The sequence below is a fragment of the Phacochoerus africanus genome, chromosome 1, assembly GCF_016906955.1.
Source record: "Phacochoerus africanus isolate WHEZ1 chromosome 1, ROS_Pafr_v1, whole genome shotgun sequence".
NCBI lineage: Eukaryota > Metazoa > Chordata > Mammalia > Artiodactyla > Suidae > Phacochoerus > Phacochoerus africanus.
In genome coordinates, this window is record NC_062544.1 from 221,401,203 (window position 1) to 221,422,562 (window position 21,360).

Here is a 21,360-nt window from a genome sequence, read left to right on the forward strand (position 1 = left end):
TTCAGGCTTCTAGTCAGGTGACCTTGTAGGTAAGTGGTTGGCAATGGTGGATTTGGATTTGGGTAATGGAGATATAATCTAAGAGAAAGAAGACTCTTGTCCTAGGTAGATTGTATGTCTGTGACTTAAAATGTTTAGAAAACCATGCTGACTTGGTGAACATAGAAAGGCAATATGGACCAAAATCTTCAAGATAGTCTGAGCAGGGAGTGAACATTTTTACTTTAAATATTTGTATCACTTGGTTGTTTTTCCTAAAATATTAAGAATTTTCTGGAGTTCCCATCGTGATGCAGTGGAAACGAATCCGACTAGGAACCATGAGGTTGCGGGTTTGACCCCTGGCCTTGCTCAGTGGGGTGAGGATCCAGCGTTGCAGTGAGCTGTGGTGTGGGCTGCAGACGCGGCTTGGATCTGGTGTTGCTGTGGCTGTGGTGTAAGCCGGCAGCTGTAGCTCCGATCAGACCCCTAGCCTGGGAACCTCCATATCCCACCGGTGCGGCTCTAAAAAAAAAAAAATAATTTTCTTTCCATATTGACTGTCTCTCTACTTAATATCAAGTGAAAAAAATTTTACTTTCTTTTTTTTCTTTTTTGGTCACCCCAACAGCATGTGGAAGTTCTCAGGATTGAATCTGCACTGGAGATGCCACCTATGCCACAGTGCAGCAATGTCAGATCCTTAATCCACTGCACTGGGCCACGGTTTGAACTGGCACCTCCACAGAGATAAGCCAGGTCATTAACCCACTGTGCCTCAGCGGGAACTCCAATTTTAGTTTTCTTTATTTAAGAATTATAATGATTTAGTACCAGATTGTATGTTTTTTTTTAATAGTATTTTTTTTCATACCTGGATTATGAGTTCATAGAGTGTAGGAGCCCTACTTCATGCATCTTTCTTTGGCCGTGGTGTTAAAAAAATGAGAAGGTTGGATTAGATGATCTTTAAGTCTTTTTCCAGCTATGTAGTTTTATAATAACGACATTGGCAAATACTTCCTAAAATATTTACTATGTTCTTTGCAAGTATTATCTCATTTACTCATTCTAAAAACCAGTAAGGTGCTGCTATATGTATGACTCCCACTTTATAAATGAGAAACGTGAGACCTAGAGATTATGAAACTGGGAGTTCCCATTGTGGCTCACAGGTAATGAACCTGACTAATATCCATGAGAAGGCCGGTTGATCACTGGCCTCGATCAGTGGGTTAAAGATCTGGTGTAGGTTGCAGATATGGCTTAGATCCTGCTTTATGGCTGGGGTGTAGCCTGGACCCCTAGCCTGAAAACTTCCATATGCTTCAGGTGTGGCCCTAAAAAGTAGGAAAAAAAAAAAAAAGATTTTAGCCCATGGATCTAAAATTGACTGGGATGCTCTAGAAGGGATTTATATCTCAACTAGTAGCTTGTCTCTTTTAACTTTTCTTCTGTTATGCATGCCTGACTCAGAAATATGTCAGATTTGTTTATTAGGTTTTTCTTTTTACATTTTGAGATCTTAATAATTATCAAAAAGAAAATGTGGGCATCTGAATATGTTTAAGTATTAGTCCAGATATTAAGCAATTAGCTGAGTGAGTCTTAACCCTAAAAAACATAAAAGCTAGAAGTAATATAGTAAAGTTATTCAGAATATTCATGAGTGAAGGGCTCTGATCAATCAAATATTGTTTGTTTGTTTTTTTTTTCAAATATTCTGGCTTATGAAGAGTTAATCACAAATAGAGTCCTAGTTTTCAGTGATTTAGAATATACCAAAATTTGCTTAACAATAAGATACATTAGGCACTTAAATTTTTTGGTGTAAAAAATGTCTTAGGTAGACTGATGATACATAAATAAGACCCCTAGACATCAGCTAGGGTGTGTAGTGAATTTGCTTGCATTATTTTGGAGAAGTGGGATGAGCAAGGAGGAGTCTCAAAACTAAGAAGGGATAAATAATTACTAGAATTCAAAGAGAAAATGGTCTGAGGGGTGGTAAGCCATTTTTTTGACATTCTGACTGTGCTACCTTTAAAATGTATCCCAAGGAGTTCCAGCTGTGCACAACGGGATCAGTGGCGTCTCTAGAGCACTGGGATGCAGGTTCAATCCCCAGCCCCGCACAGTGAGTTAGGGATCCAGCATTGCCACAGCTGTGACATTGGCTCTGATCCCTGGCCCCCTCTGTGGGGCGGCCAAAAAGAAAAAAGAAAAAAACGTATTTCCCAAATGGCCACTCCATCTCCATTACACTGACCCTGTTCAGTCCATCATCTTTTCTCACCTGAATTAAAAGCTGCTTAAGTGATCTTGTCCCAGTACAATATATTCTACACATAGTAATCAATAATTTTAAAATACAAATAGAATCATGGCACCCTTTGCCTAAAATACTCCTGTGACTTCCCCTTAGGAAAAAATACACAAACTCAATCTTTAATTGTTCATTACCTCATTCCAGCCTTCTTGCTGATTTTCAGACATCCTTGGCAGATATTTTCCTGCCTTAGAGCCTGTGTGATACATTTTCTTCTGCCTGGAGCTCTCTGTTCCCAGATCTTGTCATGGCTGGTGCATTTTGTCATTCAGCTGCCAGCCCAAAAGTCACTTTCTTAGAGATAGCGTCCCTAATCATCACTTTAAATTTGTTCTGAGCCCCCCTTTGCAGTTGTTATCACTATTTTATTTCTTATCAGCAGCCTATCTATTTGAAATGCTTTTGCATGTTAGCTTGTTTATTGTCATTGCCCTTCCCCCTTGAGCAATATATTAAAGATGTGAATTTAGCGGCTATAACAAGGTTTTTTTTTTTTTTTTAAACAGAACAGAAGCTTATTTACCTATTAAATAAAAATTAGATAGATGATATAAGGCCAGCATGGCAACTCTTTGTATCTCTTGCTCTGCCGCTCCCAGTGTGCTTCCTTCTAACACCATGGTCCAGAGTAGCTGCTCTAGCTCATATCATCACATGTGACTGGCAGGAAGGAGGAAAGGAGAAAGAGACCACTCCTGTCTTTAAGGGCATGGCTTGGAAGTCATATACATCACTTTCCCTCATATCCCTTAGCTGTAAGTAGTTTTTGCAAGAGAGCCTGCGAAATGAACCTTTTAGTCAGCTAGGAGTCAATGCTCAGTTAAATTTTGTGATGGCAGAAGAGATAACTAGTAATCTCAGCCATCTCTTTTCTCTCATACTACAGTGAAAAGTGAGATCCAGGAGAGTAGGAACCTTGTCTGTCATTCTTCAGCATTGTATCTTTAGTATCCGGAAGACTGTGTGACACATTGTGGGTGCAAGTTCATATTTATTGAATGAGTTAATTGAGAAATTCTGGGAGGAGGACTGTGGAAATTTATAGGCCTTTTGACCATCAGAATGAAAGTACATGCTGATTTTGTTTGTTGCTAATGACTTTTCTTTCCTTTTTTTTTTTTTTTCCTCTTTAGGACTGACCTGCAGCATATGGAGGTTCCCAGGCTAGGGGTTGAATTGGAGCTACAGCTGCCAGCCTACACAGCCACAGCAACGGGGGATCTGAGCCGTGTCTGCGACCTACATCACAGCTCATGGCAACGCCAGATCCTCTCACCACTGATCGAGGCCAGGGTTCGAACCCCCAACCTCATGGTTCCTAGTTGGATTCGTTTCCACTGCGCCATGATGGGAACTCCAACTTTTCATTTTGATTATTATCACAAGTCATATATACAGACTTAGAACTAGAAGGAACCATACATAGCATCTAGGTAATGCTATAATTTTATAGGAAGAAGAGGTTAAACATAACACATTTCTAAATCAAGAAGAAAGACTGAATGTAGTTGATGTCAGTGGGTAGGAAATTTAGGTTAGTAGATGCCCAGTTGGATTAATATAAGCTTTTGTAGATAGACCAATAGTAACTCCTGAAGACAAGGAGTTTAAGTTTGACATTCATTGTAAATATGACATTTAATTAAAGTAATTTATTTATTATTTTTGTCTTTTCAGGGCTGCACCTGTGGCGTATGAAGTTCCCAGACTAGGGTCGAATTGGAGCTACAGCTGCTGGTCTGCACTGTAGCCACAGCAACTCAGGATCCAAGCTGCGTCTGCAACCTACAACACCACAGCTTGCAGCAACGCCAGATCTTTAACCCACTGAGTGAGTCCAGGGATTGAACCTGCGTCCTCGTGGATACAGGTTGGGTTCATTACTGCTGAGCCATGATGAGAACTTCTAAATATAACATTTTAGATGAATTATCTGTGCCATAATTATATAGGTTATCACTTGTTAACCCAAAGCTGTAATCTTTTCCTTTCAATACAGTAAACTTTCAAAAAAGAGAAGAATACATTCCAGATAGCTTAAAATAGTGTTTGAAAAGTAAAAGCAGTTTGTCATGAAAGAAGTAGAAGGTAGGTAGTCTCTTCAAGGACGCTCATATTTTTGTGGTCTGTAAATATAAGGTGATATAAGAAGATCTTTTGATATACTTATTTCTTTCTGTTACAGTTGTTTGTTTCTCTTACAGAATTTTCATCTCATTGATTACCACCTGGCAGCATTCATCACAGTGATGCTTGCAAGGAGGCTTGTATGGGCCCTCATCTCAGAGGTAACAGCTCATTCACTATATTCTATCACTTGTAGTTATAATTAGTTGCTAGAATGGGTACAAGTTGAAAATGTGAAATGTCCAAGTATAATTTGAATGCAGTTATAAATTTCTTTACTCTCACATGAATTGTGCTAGTTCTTTTTAAAAGATTTTCTTATAATTTATTTAAAATTCAAGTGTGATGGAGTTCCCGTCGAGGCTCAGTGGTTAACGAATCTGACTAGGAACCTGAGGTTGCAGGTTCGATCCCTGGCCTTGCTCAGTGGGTTAACGATCCGGTGTTGTCGTGAGCTGTGGTGTAGGTTGCAGATGAGGCTTGGATCCTGAGTTGCTGTGGCTGTGGCGTAGGCCAATGGCTACAGCTCTGATTTGACCCCTAGCCTGGGAACCTCCATATGCTGCAGGAGTGGCCCTAGAAAAGGCAAAAAGACATAAATTAATTAATTAATTAAAATAAAATTCAAGTGTGATAAACTCAAACTTATTTCTAGCTTCTGACTTCTCCAGTGCAAGCTTTCTAATTTTGATAGTTACAGTAAAAATAGGATAGATTTTAGGTAACTATTGGTAAGAAGAGTTGTATGTAAGTAAACAGTTGCATTGAAAACATTGTTCCCAGTGACACACACTTGAAATTATTTATATACCATTTATGGTGTTGCTAGCAAAGAAACATTTGAGTTTATTAAAGCTTAGAATTTTAAAATGTCAGCATCCAAATTTGCATAGAGCTAATCTTGAAAGTTAGAACGTAAGTTTAATGGGCAGTAGAGAAAAGAATTGGGACATTAATATCTTTTTATGAAATGGCTATGAGTATCATTTTTTATATTTGTAAATTCCGGTGAGGAGGGTAAATGTGTTTTCTTTTAAGATTTTATCTTGCACCCCATAAATGATTACAAAGTAAAAATGTTAACTTAGCTAATGTGGCTAACAATTTTAATCTTAGAGTTTATAATTCTCTGTAAAATTTTGAACAAATAGTTGCTATAGCCACAGATAATTTAGAGTCAACTTTTTTTTTTTTTGTCTTTTTGCCATTTCTTGGGCCGCTCCCATGCATATGGAGGTTCCCAGGCTAAGGGTCTAATCGGAGCTGTAGCTGCCAGCCTAGGCCAGAGCCACAGCAACGCGGGATCGTTAACCCACTGAGCAAGGGCAGGGATCGAACCCGCAACCTCATGGTTCCTAGTCGGATTCATTAACCACTGCGCCACGACGGGAACTCCTGTAACAGAATATTTAAACTAAATTTAAATATTTTTGGTCCAAGGCTTAAATTTTTACCTTAATCTATGAGAAAGGGAATTTTTTTTTTTGTCTTTTTGTCTTTTTGCCTTTTCTAAGGCTGCTCCCACAGTATATGGAGATTCCCAGGCTAGGGGTCGAATCGGTGCTGTAGCTGCCGGCCACAGCCACAGCCACAGCAACTCAGGATGGGAGCCGCATCTGTGACCTACACCACAGCTCTCGGCAATGCTGGATTCCCAACCCCCAACCCACTGAGCAAGGCCAGGGATCGAACTGCAACCTCATGGTTCCTAGTCGGATTCGTTAACCACTGAGCCACGACAGGAACTCCAGAAAGGGAATGTTAAAATAAATTATGGTATATCTACATAGTGGAATAGTATGTAGCCATTTGAAAAGATGAAAATGTCTTCATGTACGGACTTTTGAGATAGTAAGTGAAAAAAGCAAATTACAGAACCATGTTTAAAATAAGGAACAAATTATATTTGCTTATATATGAATAAATTATCTCTAGAAGGATATACATATTCGTAACAGGCTGCCTAGATGATGGCTGGGAGACAGGACCAGTAGGAGAGAAACTTTACTATAAACAGTTATACATTTTGTATTTTAAGCAATGTGATTATATTACTATTCAGACATTTAAAATAAGAGCTATATAGTGATTCTTTTCCTAAAATGTTTAAATTAGATGGATCTTAAATCATCTTTCCTTCCTTCTGTTAAAATGTTTGCCGCCTTTTTACTTATACTACAGAAAGAATCCCTATCCCGAGAAAGAGCAATCATTTTTAAGGAGAGGCTGGAGATAATTGAGAATGCTAAATAGTTTTCTGGGGCGAATACCTCTCCAACTAGATAGAATATTTATTCACTTCCAGGCCAATTCTGCATCACTACTTGCTTCACAAGACCAAAAGTAATTCAGCCATTCTTTCACCAACCATAGGCCACACTGTAAAAAGCTGTTTTTCTCAATAGAAAAGTGGTACTTTTTTTGGAAAAAAAAAAAAATTGGAAAACACTAAAATATAAAGCCAAAAAATTTTTTTTAATTTTATTTTTAAAATATTTTTTTTCTCATTGAGGGAACTACATTTTGGTATGGTTCCTTCTAATCTTTATATGCATATAGAGGGAAAATAAGTATCTTTAGGATATTATCTGTAGATTGTCTGGCTGTTTGGGACATTATCTATATACAGTTTTGTATCTTGTACTTCTTACTTAATATAGTGTTAAGAATATTTTTCTACTTCTTACCTGGCTAATTCTTGCTTCTCTTTTAGAGCTCAGCTGAAATAGCACTTCCTCAGGAAACCTTTCCTAGGTTAGAGTCTCCTGTTATTTACCCTCCATGGCAGCCTTCTCTTTTCCTATAGCACTCATTGCAAGTGTAAAGATAATTATTTGTGTAAATTTAAGTTTGTATTTGTCTTTCTTGGTTGGGCAGCCTGATAAAGACAGAGAGATATTTATTATTTATCTTGGTTACTGCTGTGTTCCTCAGGACGTGGTCTAATATCTGTCACACATAAATGGTCATACATAGATATAGTGATACATAGATATAGTCACACATAGATAGCACATTGGTTAAGATCCTGGGCTTTGGAGTAAGGCAAAAATGATGAATAAACAGATTCAGGCTCTACTGCTTTGGTGACATTGGGCAGAAGCAGCCTTTTTTTATTCCTAGCCCTGAACATTTGTGAATGGAAGCAGTGGAGTTATTCCAGTGGTTTAAATGCTTTCCCTTGGCTTTGACACACGAGTTAGGTATTAGGCAACTATTTGCCCTGCTATGGCTGAGAATAGCTTGAGCCTACTTCACAGTTTGAGGCTCAAGCGGTAGTATTAATTCAACTTTTTTTTTTTTTGCATTTATAAACAATTACATAAATAGCATATATTGCATATATATTATATATGCTATATAGTATGTTGGGTGAGTTAAGAAATGGATATATAGGGAGTTCCTGTCATGGACAGTGGAAATGAATCCGACTAGGAACCATGGGGTTTTGGGTTTGATCCCTGGCCTCGCTCAGTGGGTTAAGGATCCAGCATTGCCATAGCTGCGGTATAGGTCACAGACGTGGCACAGATCTTGTGTTGCTGTTGCTGTGGCTGGCAGCTGTAGCTTTGATTGAACACCTAGCCTGGGATAGGAGGGACCTGAAAAATTCCTTATTGTTATTGACTCCATAGAATTCTTTTTCTAGATTCTGACACTGCTATTTTAGAGATTATAGGAATCTGTCATTTTCCGCTGCATTTTGCTCATTCTCCTCTTCCTAGTTCATTTTGAAAGAAAATGACATTGCAGAGCTTCATATTTAGACAAGTATGTTTTCTTACTGTATTTAATCCGTTTTAAAGATCTGGGATTAAAGAAGAATATTTGAATAGCTGTGATGTGAAGTGAGGATCATGCATTATTTCCATGTTTGCAAAAGTCAAAAAAGAAACATTTATATAGGGATTTGTCACAGAAGATCTGAATATATTTTTGAAGTTTCAGTGATTTATTAAACATTCAGCAAACAGATGGGGGGAAGATTCAAAGAAAAATAGAAATGCTCTTGCTGCTGATAAGGCCATTTCAGTGTAGTCTGGAGTCAGATCAATTAGTGGCTCACTATCTTTATGTATATTTAAATTACCTGGAAGTTTGTTAAAATATAGGTTCCTTGACTTGTGATTTTATTCCCTGTATTTGGTGATGAGAGTCAGTAGGAATTTGCATGTTTACTAAGTAGCCTCAGATGAGTGTGGTTCACAGAACATACTTTGAAGATGCCCAGTATAAATAAACAATATCATAATTTACAGGAAGTCTGTGTGAGGCACTATGGGAATACAAGGCAGAAACAACTAACTGCCTGGAGAGGTCTGCATCTTCACAGTTTACCTTCCACTAAATCTACAGAGCTCTTATTTGAGTCACATTTGGTTTGAATAAGGTCATTTGTAAACTTCTTTTTGGTGCTTCCAAACTTACAGGCCACTAAGGCGGGTGCAGCATCAATGATTCACTACATGGTTCTGATATCAGCTCGCTTGGTGCTACTTACTTTGTGTGGATGGGTACTTTGTTGGACCCTCGTCAATCTCTTTCGAAGCCATTCAGTCCTCAATCTCCTTTTCCTTGGCTACCCGTGAGTACTCCAGTTTTACTATTCTATTAGTTGAGTCTTAAATTATTTGGGGAGCTCCTGCTATGGTGCAGTGGGTTAACGATCTGGCTTGTCTTTGTGGAGGTGCTGGTTCAATCCCTGGCCCCGTGCGATGGGTTAAGAATCTGGCATTGCTGTGGGTGTTAGTGTAGGCTGCAGTTCCAGCTCAGTCGGATTCAGTCGCTGGCCCAGGAACTTCGATCTGCTGCAGGTGCAGCCAAAAAAGAAAAGAAAAAAAAAACCGAGTCATGAAAATGACATAAAAGGGTGGAAAATGAAGTTATTCAAATATAAATTGAGTGTTCAGAAAATTGGAAAAATCAGTGGGTAAAGTGACCATATAATTCATTTTCTGAAATGGGATACAGTTGAGATAATAGACATAAACTAAGATTATCCCTGAGAGGTATGGCTTTCTTACCAGTGGAGGATATTTACCTTTAGACTTTTCTAGCCTCTAGACTTTTCTTCAAAGAAATGGTATCATTTTATCCTCTCAACAATTCTGTAAGTCTGGTTGTTTGACTTTTTTGCCAGCATTTGATGTTTTCCATTTAAAAAATTTTAGCATTTCTGATGGTTGTATAGTGGTATATTATTGTACATATTAGCTTAAATAATTTTGCATAGTTTTAACTTGTATACATTTGGCTAAAACCTTCATTAGATGTTAATAGCTATCATTTATTAAGCTCTTATGTGTTAAGTGCTGGGCTAGGTGGTGCTTATAAATATCACAATAACCCAGGTGATAGTATATGTACTCTACTATAATAAATCCAAAGTACCAGTGGCTTTAAAAAGTTAGAAGTGTATTCCTCTCTCCTATACAGTCCATGTGTAAATTATCTTGGATAGTTGTTGCAGCTCCATGGTGTCAGGACCCAGGCTTCTGCTGTCTATTTGTGTCACCTTCCCTAGAAAGACAGAGTGCAAGGGAGACTAGAAATTTAAGTCTTTAGCAGGGCAGTTGTATCTCAACCAAAAATTCTGTTGCTAAGGAAGAACAGGGAATAGTAGCTATTGGCAATTAGCAGTCTTTGCCACAGGTAAAGACAGATTAAGTGATTAAAAAACTTTCCCATGGTTAGACAATTAATGAGAAAGACTCAAGTCTTTTTAATTCCAGAGCCCTTGTCTTAACCATCAGTCTAAATTCAGTAGTTCTTAAAACATGGTTCCCTGAACAGAAGCATCAGTGTCACTTTGAAATTTGTTAGAAATAGAAATCCTCAGAATCTATGTCAAACTGAAACAGAAACTAGAAAGTAGGGCCCAACAATTTGTCTTCTGACAAGCCCTCCAGATGATTCTCATGCTCAAGTTTGAGAGTCATTGTTTTATACCATTTATGGTACTGAAGTGTAAGCATGAATTTATATGATAGTCACAGTATAAAATAAAGGCAGGAAGAATCTTTGTATTGGTTGTACTCTGTTAGATTCTAATGATATTGCTGGAGTTCCCGCAGTAAAGATCCTGACTAGTATCCATGAGGACACGGGTTCCATCCCTGGCCTCGCTCAGTACGTTAAGGATCTGGCGTTGGTATGACCTGTGGTATAGGTCTCAGACGTGGCTCAGATCTGGCATGGCTGTGGCGTAGGCTGGCAGCTGTATAGTTCTGATTCGACCCCTAGCCTGGTAACTTCCATATACCACAGGTGCAGCTCTAAAAAGACAAAAATGAAAAAAAATATATATTGCTTAAACAGTTACTTGAGACACTCATCAACACTCATCAACAATTCAAACAGAGGGAATTTTCTACATTGTAAACATTTTTCATGATTTAGACTTCTTATAAGATAGATATTTTATATCAGTTATTTCTGTATTTCTAGATTACTATTTCAACTGTTAGAAACAAATGGTTTAGTTATTCTGTTTACCAACAATAGCTGGTTGGCTCATTTAGAAGGTATTAACCATATCTAATTTCAAAGGCTAATTATCAAGGAATATTTTGGCCAGACTGAAGAGGATTACCATCATCAAAAAGGCTGGAGAACTTTTTTTTTTTTTTTTTGTCTTTTTGCTGTTTCTTGGGCCAATCCCGCAGCATATGGAGGTTCCTAGGCTAGGGGTCAAATCGGAGCCGTAGCCACTGGCCTACGCCAGAGCCACAGCAACGTGGGATCCGTGCCGCGTCTGCAACCTACACCACAGCTCACGGCAACGCCGGATCGTTAACCCACTGAGCAAGGGCAGGGACCGAACCCCCAACCTCATGGTTCCTAGTCGGATTTGTTAACCACTGCGCCACGACGGGAACTCCTGGAGAACTTTTTTATTTCTATTTAGATATGTGAAGAATCGTACTCTTGGAGGTGCTCTATACCTCTGTAAAACAATGAAATAAGCAAGCAATTTAAACTAATTTTATGTCTAAATATATTTTATCTTCTTTAAAAAATAATCTCACTTTTTTCTTTTGCTTTTCAGAGCCACACCTGAGGCATATGGAAGTTCACAGGCTAGGGGTTGAATCAGAGCTGCAGCTGCTAGTCTACACCACAGCCACAGCAACTCTGGATGCGAGCTGCATCTATGACCTGCATCACAGCTCATGGCAATGCCAGATCCTTAACCCACTGAGTGAGGCCAGGGATCAAACTCTCGCATCCTCATGGATCCTAGGGGTTTATTACCACTGAGCCACAACGGGAACTCTATAATCTAACTTTTATTTAACTTCAATTTAAAAACAAAGTATGAGAAATTTAAAATACTAGGCAATGGGAGTTACTGCTGTGGTGCAGTGGGTTAATGATCCAGCTTGTCTATGTGGAGGTTCTGTTCAATCCCCGGCCTTGTGCAGTGGGTTAAGGAACTGGCATTGCTGCAGTCATGACGTAGATAGAAGCTTTGGCTCGGATTTGATCCCTGGCCCGGGAACTTCCATATGCCAAAGAGGTGACCGAAAAAAAAAAAAATTGGCAGTGTCTGTAATTACATGCTTATTTTCTTGTTTATTCATAGGTTAGAAAGGGGACTCTTTTCTGCCTCCTTTTTTTTTTTCTTTTTGTCTTTTTCAGGGCTGCACTTGTGGGATATGGAGGTTCCCAGACTAGGGGTCTAATCAGAGCCAAAGCCACTGGCCTATACCACAGCCACAGCAGCTTGGGATCTGAGCCACATCTGTGACCTATACCACAGCTCACAGCAACGCCAGATCCTTAACCCACTGAGCGAGGCCAGGGATTGAACCGCAACCTCATGGTTCCTAGTCGGATTGTTTCCGTTGCACCACAACGGGAACTCTTTTTTTTTTTTAAATTTGATTCTCAAATAGCTTTTCAGTTTAAGGTAAATTAGTCCAAAGACTAACAGTTGTAGCTCTAACATCTATCTAGAATCTGTCCACTGCTCTCCATAGTCTCTGTTATATTCTAAATACTCATCTGGTCTTCTAGTAATCCATTCTCATCCTCTTCCATCCTGTTTTTCATTGTAGCTAGAATGATTTTCAGAATGGAAGTTGAATCATGTTACTGACCCTCTTTATAATTCTTTAATGAATCATTTTCTTTACCTTACAAAGCTCTCCATACTCTACATCTTTGATGCTACCCTGAATCAGTTACCTGTTGAGCCATGGAAGCATACCACACTATGTATTTACTGTGCTTGTGTTGGGGTCAGCTGGAAGTCAGGAGGGTCTCCTGATCTTAGCTAGGTTCAGTCACTTATGTGAGATTAATTGGCTGTCAGTCTAGGCAACTAGGACAACACTAAGCTCTGCTTCACAGATCTCTCATGTTTTGGCAGGCTAGCCTGGACATGGTCCCAAGAAATTGACAGAGTGGCAAGAGAGCAAGCAAGCCTCAGTGTGCAAGCCCATTTCAAGCTTCCAATCATAGCGTATCTGCTAATATTCCATTGGCCAAAATGGATCACATTGTTGAGCCCAGTATGTAGATTGAGTAGGGTCACCTCACCTGTGGAATGAGGGCTGTGCAGGTACCTAACAGTGGGTGAGACTACTGGTAAGGGTAAAGAAATGCACACACCCCCATTCTCTCACCCCCACCCCCTACAAGTGCAATGTGTGCAGTGTTGAACTTACAGCCTTCTCTGGCTCTCAGTTTTACACATGTGTAAGTTCTGCCTGATACTTCTGCATTTACCCCCTCCAATCCTCCTACTCCAGGGCACTTTCACAGTGGATTCCAGAGCTGCTGCTAAGGATCCTCTTACTTAGTAATAATCTCATCCTTTTCCTCCCTATAGAAAACTATGAACAAGTTTCTTGATTTTTAAGTAAAATTTATAACTAAATCAGATACCATTTTATCTGCTATTCTTAATATCTAAATTTATGTCAGTGAAATAATAATTTTATTTACAATACATAGCTATTACAATGTGGAAGTTACTTACTAAGGGCTTGGGGAAGTATTTAAAAATTTTTTAAGGAACCAAAGGTTGGAGCAACAATAAAAAGCTATGAAAAGTCCCAAACTTTCAGTCCTTTAGATAAGTAATTATACCTGCAGAAATTTATTTATCGTACTTCAAGAATTGTTTTCATTAATCCGTCCAGTATTTATTTAGTGCCTAGTATAGTTCAGCCACTATTCTAGGCATTAAGGATATAGAAGTGAACTAATAAGCAGACTAAAAAGTCTGGTTCTTACCTTGTAGTGAGGGGAAGATAGACTGAGGGAAAAACAAAACAACACAACAAAAAAAACCCTAATTATCATGTAAAATATATAGAGAGTGGTAAGATCAGTAGAGAAAAATAACCAGGAAAGAGGAACTAACAGTGCCTGTGGGAGTGTGGTGGGTGATGTGGTGGGAAGATAGGGCATCCCCCCTCATTAAGAAGAGAAAACTTGAAGTGAAGCACAGGCCATTCAGAAATTGCCAGATGTACACAAAGGTCTGTGCTGGAAAGTACTTATCCCATTGGCATTTATGGTCGTGGAAAGTGAGAAACAGCCCAAGTTTCTGAAAAGAAATGGGTAAATTATGGTATAGCTATATGAGAATACTATAGTACCCTTTAGAATTATTACGGAGAAATATTTAATGACATGAGAAAATGTCAGTACATACATGCATACATAACATACCCAAAGTTAAAACAGCAGTGTACAAAGCACTTTATACTCTTTAAGAACTTGTAAAAGAAAAAGTATAAAGTTTGTGCACCCAGTTGTAAAAATTATAAAAAGTGATTGTTTCTAGGTAACTTCTATTGTCATTGTGATTTTCTGTAGTCTCCTATTCTACAATGAATATATATTGCCTTTGTGGGAAGAAATTAAAAAGCTTCCCAGAGAATGAGTTTAGCATCAGCAAAGTCCCAGTTGTATTATGTTCACTCTGATGAATCATGACTATTTTACTAACATAGTTATAAGATCTGATCTTAGGTGGCATCTGTGTTCTCCTTTTCATACTCCCTTTTTTTCTACAGGTTTGGTGTTTATGTTCCTCTCTGCTGTTTCCACCAAGATAGTAGAGCTCATCTTCTTCTAACAGACTATAACTATGTGGTTCAGCACCAGGCGGTAGAGGAAAGTGCCTCGACTGTGGGTGGCTTGGCCAAATCCAAAGACTTCCTCTCCTTACTGCTGGAGTCTCTAAAAGAACAGTTTAATAATGCCACACCCATCCCCACCCACAGCTGCCCCCTGTCTCCAGACCTCATTCGAAATGAAGTAGAATGTCTGAAAGCAGATTTCAACCATAGAATCAAGGAAGTTCTCTTCAACTCCCTCTTCAGTGCCTACTATGTTGCATTTCTCCCCCTGTGTTTTGTCAAGGTAAGTGGTTATTTGCTTTTTTATGTACTTCCTAGATTTGTGTGTGAATGACGTAAACTGGGTATTTCTTATTTAATCCCCCTTTTCTCTGTCTCCCCTTTGGCAGCCTGGATGGTGGAGTTCGGCTGCATCTGGAGTGCACTAATACCTGGTTGGTGGATAGATATTTCTGTATCTGTGATAACACCCGTGGTGGTCTCCTCTTTTTTTTTTTTCCTCTTCTTTCTTTTTCTCTTTTAGTTCCCCCCCTCTCCCCCCCCAGTTTCTGGGGAGAATAAACTTGTAACTTAAAATAGAATCAGTATGTGGTAGCTTAAGAGGACCAAAATTTCAGTAGTTCAGCCTTCCATGGTTGATCTTAACATGGTTATCAGCAGGTTCCTTGAGTTTAACCTTTATTTAAACTTTAATTTACTTTAGTAGAAAAGAAAAATGATCTGGATGTCTCTTGGGCCCAAAATCTTTTGGGTCATTTTAGTGCCCTTCTTCACCCATTGAGGAGCACATCTGCAGCCGGAGTTGTCATTCACAGAGAACATTCACTTCTTCTAGAAAGGAAGCACTTAAAGTATAATTGCCTCTCCCTCCCACCCCTAACTCATACAGCCAGAAAGTCAGGTTGATGGATTTTGGAGGACTCTGCTCTTGATCTTTCTGCACGGACAGCAGGACAACAAATGCATATGTGACTCAGTATGGCATTTGTCTGCAGGGCGTATGTACACGCACCCGTCCCTGACTTCTTGCTCTCCAGTACCTGGATCATTTCTCTCTCCTCTGATCTCTTCCAGAGTACCCAGTACTATGACATGCGATGGTCATGTGAGCATCTCATTATGGTGTGGATCAATGCCTTTGTCATGCTCACCACACAACTGCTGCCATCCAAATACTGTGATTTGCTACATAAATCAGCTGCTCACCTGGGCAAGTGGCAGAAGCTTGAACATGGGTCCTACAGCAACGCTCCACAGCATATGTAAGTAGGTTAGAGGATAAAACTACGTAACACCCTTTTACATGCTGCTGGTCATGTTTATTTGCTTTCTATGTCATTTTTATTCTTGGCTTTGAACATTTAATTTTTAGTTTTTGTTCTACATGGATGCTTGTCATCACTCTAAACTGAACGCAGGGGACATTAACTCATTTCCACCACCATCCCCAATCCCTCCTTAAATGCCTCCTACCTTTCAACTGCCCATTCACTCTAGAATGTGTAATTTGTTTCCCAAGTATAATCTTGGAGTTTTCTTTCAGTCCTAACCCTTTGCCCAAATTCAGAGTCATGATATATTTTTAATTCTCTTCAGAAGACTGTTAAGATTCATCTCCTCATCTTCATTGCCACAGCTAAATAGTTGGTAGCTAATTGTCTTGTATTTAGGCAGCTGGAATTTGCTTCTCTCATCTTTTCTTTCTAATAAATGTAAATTTTTCTAGCCTGCATTTTTCTTTTCTTTCTTTCTTTCTTTTTTTTTTTTGGTTAAAAAAAATTTTTTTTGTTAGTGTTTACATTGCGTTTTTAATTGTGTTTTTCTTTTCTTCCTAAACTCACTAATGAGTGTTGCCTCACTTTTCCTATATTTAAATGAAAACTCCCTAATTGAGTTCTTTCTGAGTATTCCTCTCATTGTCTCATTGTGTCCTCCTGTCAGTCATTTCTCTGCATGGTCCCTATGGTCCAAAATGACTGACTTTAGAACTCTTTTATTATCTTGCTTCTGAGCCCTTCATCATATCTTTCTCTCAGACCTGGACCATCTTCATCTTCCTCCCCATTATAAGTTGAACATTTCACAAATTTCATCACCTAGGAATTCTTTCCTAATTAAGTGGGACAGATTGAGGTGACATTCCCTTCCCCTCTCCCCCTCAGAGTGCTCCCTTCAATTATCTGCCTTGATGTCTGATACAGATTAGCACAGGCCTTCAAGTCCAGGAACTGAGAGATTGGGCCAGGCTGAAAAGAAACCCGACTGTGGGCAAAGGACAAATTTCAATAAAAATTGAAAATACAATCCACAGTACTAGTACTGTACATCTTCAGGCTCCTGATGGCACATGGCCATGAGGTGTATCATCACTTTAATGCTGGTAAGTGTGAGCAAGGCCGACGGAACATTTTCTGAACTGGAAAGCTTCAGGGTGCTAGAAGTTTTTTTTCTTTAACATATCTAAAATGCTGTCCCAGTTCTTACCCTAGGAAACTAACCTTTCGAAAATCAAGATGAGATGAATTAACTTAGATTTTTTTAAAAAGCTTAACCTGAAGATCCCCATCCCCACCCCAACTCCATTACATTGGTGCTGGAAAGAATGAAGCTTCTTCCGTAACTTCTTTTTCCTAGAGAAACCTCTGTAAAAATAAACCAAGAAAGCGGTAAAAAGAGAAGTCTGTGTGTCGGTACTTGTGTGTCTCTGTGTTCTTCTGTTTAGCTTCTCATATATATGAAGCATTTGAATTGTGTAATAAACAGATTTTCTGTAGCTTTTGGGGATGTAATTCTGATGTCATGCTAGTTTGATAATGTGATAATTTCTCTGCTATTATTGCCATCCACTTTTTCTTCTTGTTTGTTCCCTCTAGCATTTCCACCAATAGACTCTGCTCACTTGGGATTGAGGTGACAGTTCACCTGCTTATACCTGATTTTCTGGCTCATAGATGCCTTACTTACACATATATTTCTGCTCATTCTCCTAAGCCTCTTAAGTTCTTTGACACCAGTTAACTTTTCAGTTTCTTTCTCCTATAGAGCAATGCACTTATAATAAATCCTTCCTAACTTCTTCCATTTAACCTTGGAATTACTGTATTTTCAGAATTCAGGCAGATGAAGCCTTGAATACTTAATCCTTTCCATAGAAATATAACTGGCTTTGCCAGACGCTATCTTATTGTAATTGTCAGCACGCTAACATTGAATTTCTTTCTCCTTTAGTTGGTCAGAAAATACAATATGGCCTCAAGGGGTGCTGGTGCGACACAGCAGATGCTTATATAGAGCCATGGGGCCTTACAACGTGGCGGTGCCTTCAGACGTATCCCATGCTCGCTTTTATGCAAGTACCGCTTATTTCTTTTCAAACATAAGCTTGAGGGTGTTAGGAGGCAACTCTGTGTGTAAGCATCTAACACAGTACAGCGTGTAGCACGTCTTAAGAAATTAATAGTAATTATTTTAATACTATAATGGCCTCTGTCCTTTGTAAATATCTTCTCAAAGGCAGATTGAAGGTGAAACACCAGTATCTCAGCATAAATAGCTTGGGGGTTTCTCTAGTTATATTGGAATTCATTAAGTCTAGTATTACTTAAAACAAGTTCACAATTATTTAAGACATTCCCTTTTCATCTTAAAACTTTTATTTGTAATAGTTTGGTTTGGTGATATACTTGTTTCCATGTATCCTTAAGTAGTATTTAATATAGTAATTGATAGTTTTAATTTTTTGGTATTTGCCATATATATCATCTGAAAATACCTTGATTTCCCCTTCAAGAGTAGGCAGATGGGGAGTTCCCGTTGTGGTTCAGTGGTAACAAATCCAACTAGTATCCATGAAGATATGGGTTCAATCCCTGGATCTGCTTAGTGGGTTAAGGATCCAGTGTTGCCATGAGCTGTGATATAGGTCACAATTGTGGCTCAGATCTGGTGTGGCTGTGCTGTGGCATAGGCCAGCAGCTGTAGCTCTGATTTGCCTCCTAGCCTGGGAACTCCTCTGTATGCCACAGATGCGGCCCTAAAAGCAAGGGAAAAAAAAGTAGGCAAATGGCATGATCTCTAGCCTTTTTACCTTTTCTTGGATTAAAAGGAGAAAAGGCTTAAAAGTTTAAAAGGAAAAAGGAATAGACACCCCCCAAACCCAGCTTCTCTCCCATTTCAATTTATGCCTTGGGTTATGTTCTATTCAGTTTTCCAGAAATTCTTGTTCTAGGAGGCAGAAGTATTTACTTATAAGAGAAAAGCCAGTTGATTAATGGGAGTGGGGAAAAGAAGTTACATGCAGGGGACTGTTTTTAGTAAAAACGCCCATAGTACAGTGCATTGTCTTTGAATGGAGGTCATATTCTGAAAAAGAATTGAAGATACTTACCTATATATATCCGTTTATCTATTTATTTAATACTTGAATCTCTTTGTCCCTCCCAGCCCTCTACCCACCCCTCCCAGTTCCTTATGAGGGTACTTGGACTTTTTGGTTCTGCAGGTGTTTGCTGCTAAAAGGCCTTTTAATTAAATACTGTGAGCTTGCATCATGCAGGATGCTTATAAATACCAAGGTAGGGGAAGGTGGGGCAAGGTGAAAGGCCTTTGAATGAGGAAACTACAGTCATCTCCTAGACTCCTGTGGGATTGCCTGAAGATGGAGGCGTGGACTTAAGTTATAACTACATAAGCATTTGGTTTCTAAACCATATATTTAATTCAGTTAGCTGAATTCTATAGGCTGTAATGACTTCTGTTGGAAACCTCTAGTAACCAGAGACTTTATTAAAATGTTCTGCTTGAAAAACAAGTATTTTCCTTGCTGGTGTTGTTGGATAGCTGAAGAATCAGGTGGAATCCGTAGAAGAAAGATTAGGGAAAATTAACTTATTACTGATTTTATGTGACCAAACAGGTAAATCAGTGCTTCTCCAAGTGGTGGTTGGGTCATTTAGAATCTCTGACGGAACCTAGGAATTTGCAGTGTCTGCTTTTTTGGAAATGATTCTTAAGTACACTGAACTTTGAGAACACTCGCTTAAAATGTGTCTGTTATCTATATCTGTTAGAATTTAAAGCCTGTCTTCACATTTCTACTCATTCAGTTTACAGCTTAACCTACACATTTAATTATAACTGTTATAATTGCCATGGAATCTGAAATTGCCTGGTTTTTTTGGTTGGTTTGTTTTTTAAGAACGTTAAATCTGAGCCAGTTTTATACATGATATTTCTGGATATCATGTAATAAAACTCAGGTTAAACATTTCTTCCTTCTGCAGAAGGATTCTGAGAACCTGGCTACTTTTAATCATTAGCTGTCATAATGATTTGGCTTTATTCTCAGTTTTGAGCTCTCAAGTCTGAATTAGTTGTTTTAGAACTGGTATACTACCATTGCCACAGTTTGCAACCTATGACCTCTGTCTTTTTATTCATAATACATTGTTATTAGTGAATCAGGATTTAGCCTCTAACTTAGAGTGAAGGATTTGGTAGGAATGAAAACAGTGAACTGTTTTTAGCCAAATGACTAATTTTTCCTTCCACATTGTTCTGTCTTTGTGTATCTTAGTTCTCAATATCCAGAAAAACAAACAAAGCAAAACAAATAGCATGGTGGATAACGGTTTTAGATAAAAATAAGAAATTACTTTATTTCAAATCACATCACACCTCCACTCCCTCCAGACTTGTCTAGTGTAGGTGTTTATGTCTTAGACCAGCCCACAAGCAAACAGTGATGTTTACTTTTTAATTGGTTACATTTTAAGAGGTTATGAGTTACCTACATAATATTCCTTTTGCCTTGTAAAATCTAAAATATTTCCTATTTGGTCCTTCATCTTAGATAAATAAATATACTTTTGGTTATCTGAAATAAAGTACATACCTAAAATAGAATCTAGGAAAAATCTTTAGAGGCAAAGTTCTTTTGGATATAATCCCTTTTCACATCTCAGACACATTGAAATAAAAATGTATTTCATTTTTTCTTGGAGTTCTTCTGTGGTGCAGCAGACTAAGGATCTGGCATTGTCACTGCAGTGGCTTGGGTCACCGCTGTGGTGTGGGTTCAATTCCTGGCCCGGGAACTTCTATATGCCACGTTTGCAGCCAAAAAAAAAAAAAAAAAATGTATCTCATTATTCCTTGAAAATAATGAAAGAAAAGAAAAGGGTTTGGGTCTCTATAGCAGGAAATAGCCTGACCAATAGTCAATAAGCAGATCTACTTGTTAGTGCAAGTAAGAGCCTGTAAATATGAAAAGATTTTAGGAAAAAAATGTGAGAATAACTGCAGTCTTTTCTATGAAATAACATTTTGCTTTTTAACTTCCTTACAGTTCCTGTTTCATCGTCCATTAAGGCTGTTAAATCTGCTTATCCTTATTGAAGGCAGTGTTGTCTTCTACCAGCTCTATTCCTTGCTGCGGTCGGAGAAGTGGAACCACACACTTTCCATGGCTCTCATCCTCTTTTGCAACTACTATGTTTTATTTAAGCTCCTCCGGGACAGAATAGTATTAGGCAGGGCATACTCCTATCCACTCAACAGTTACGAACTCAAGGCAAACTAAGCTGCCTCTCAACAATGAGGGAGAACTCAGATAAAAATATTTTCATACGTTCTATTTTTTCTTGCGATTTTTATAAATATTTAAGATATTTTATATTTTGTATACTATTATGTTTTGAAAGGTGGGAAGGGCAAGGGATATTAAATGTATCCATAAACAAGGTGATGTGATCTTTCATGTGTTAGTATATTTGAATGATACACAGAGGAGAGGAATGCCTCTCCAGTAAAGAGATTGATTTGTTTGTA

At 38.5% G+C, this 21,360-nt stretch overlaps 1 protein-coding gene across 6 annotated transcripts in view; it reads left to right on the forward strand.

Annotated features, from left to right (window-relative positions):
* Positions 1–21,360, forward strand: part of TMEM39A (transmembrane protein 39A) — a 31,207-nt gene extending 9,847 nt beyond the window's left edge. The window contains exons 1-7 of one of the 6 annotated variants that reach the window (XM_047791644.1): positions 4,178–4,396; positions 4,513–4,596; positions 8,866–9,020; positions 14,467–14,815; positions 15,607–15,794; positions 17,761–17,881; positions 20,879–21,360. In XM_047791644.1, coding sequence (XP_047647600.1) covers positions 4,558–4,596; positions 8,866–9,020; positions 14,467–14,815; positions 15,607–15,794; positions 17,761–17,881; positions 20,879–21,112 — 1,086 coding nt within the window. In that variant the 5' untranslated portion in view covers positions 4,178–4,396; positions 4,513–4,557 and the 3' untranslated portion in view covers positions 21,113–21,360. Of the gene's footprint in view, positions 1–4,177; positions 4,397–4,512; positions 4,597–8,865; positions 9,021–14,466; positions 14,816–15,606; positions 15,795–16,694; positions 17,882–20,878 lie in introns of those variants that run through there. The other 5 variants (XR_007136448.1, XM_047791607.1, XM_047791615.1 and 2 more) reach the window with 5 other exon arrangements.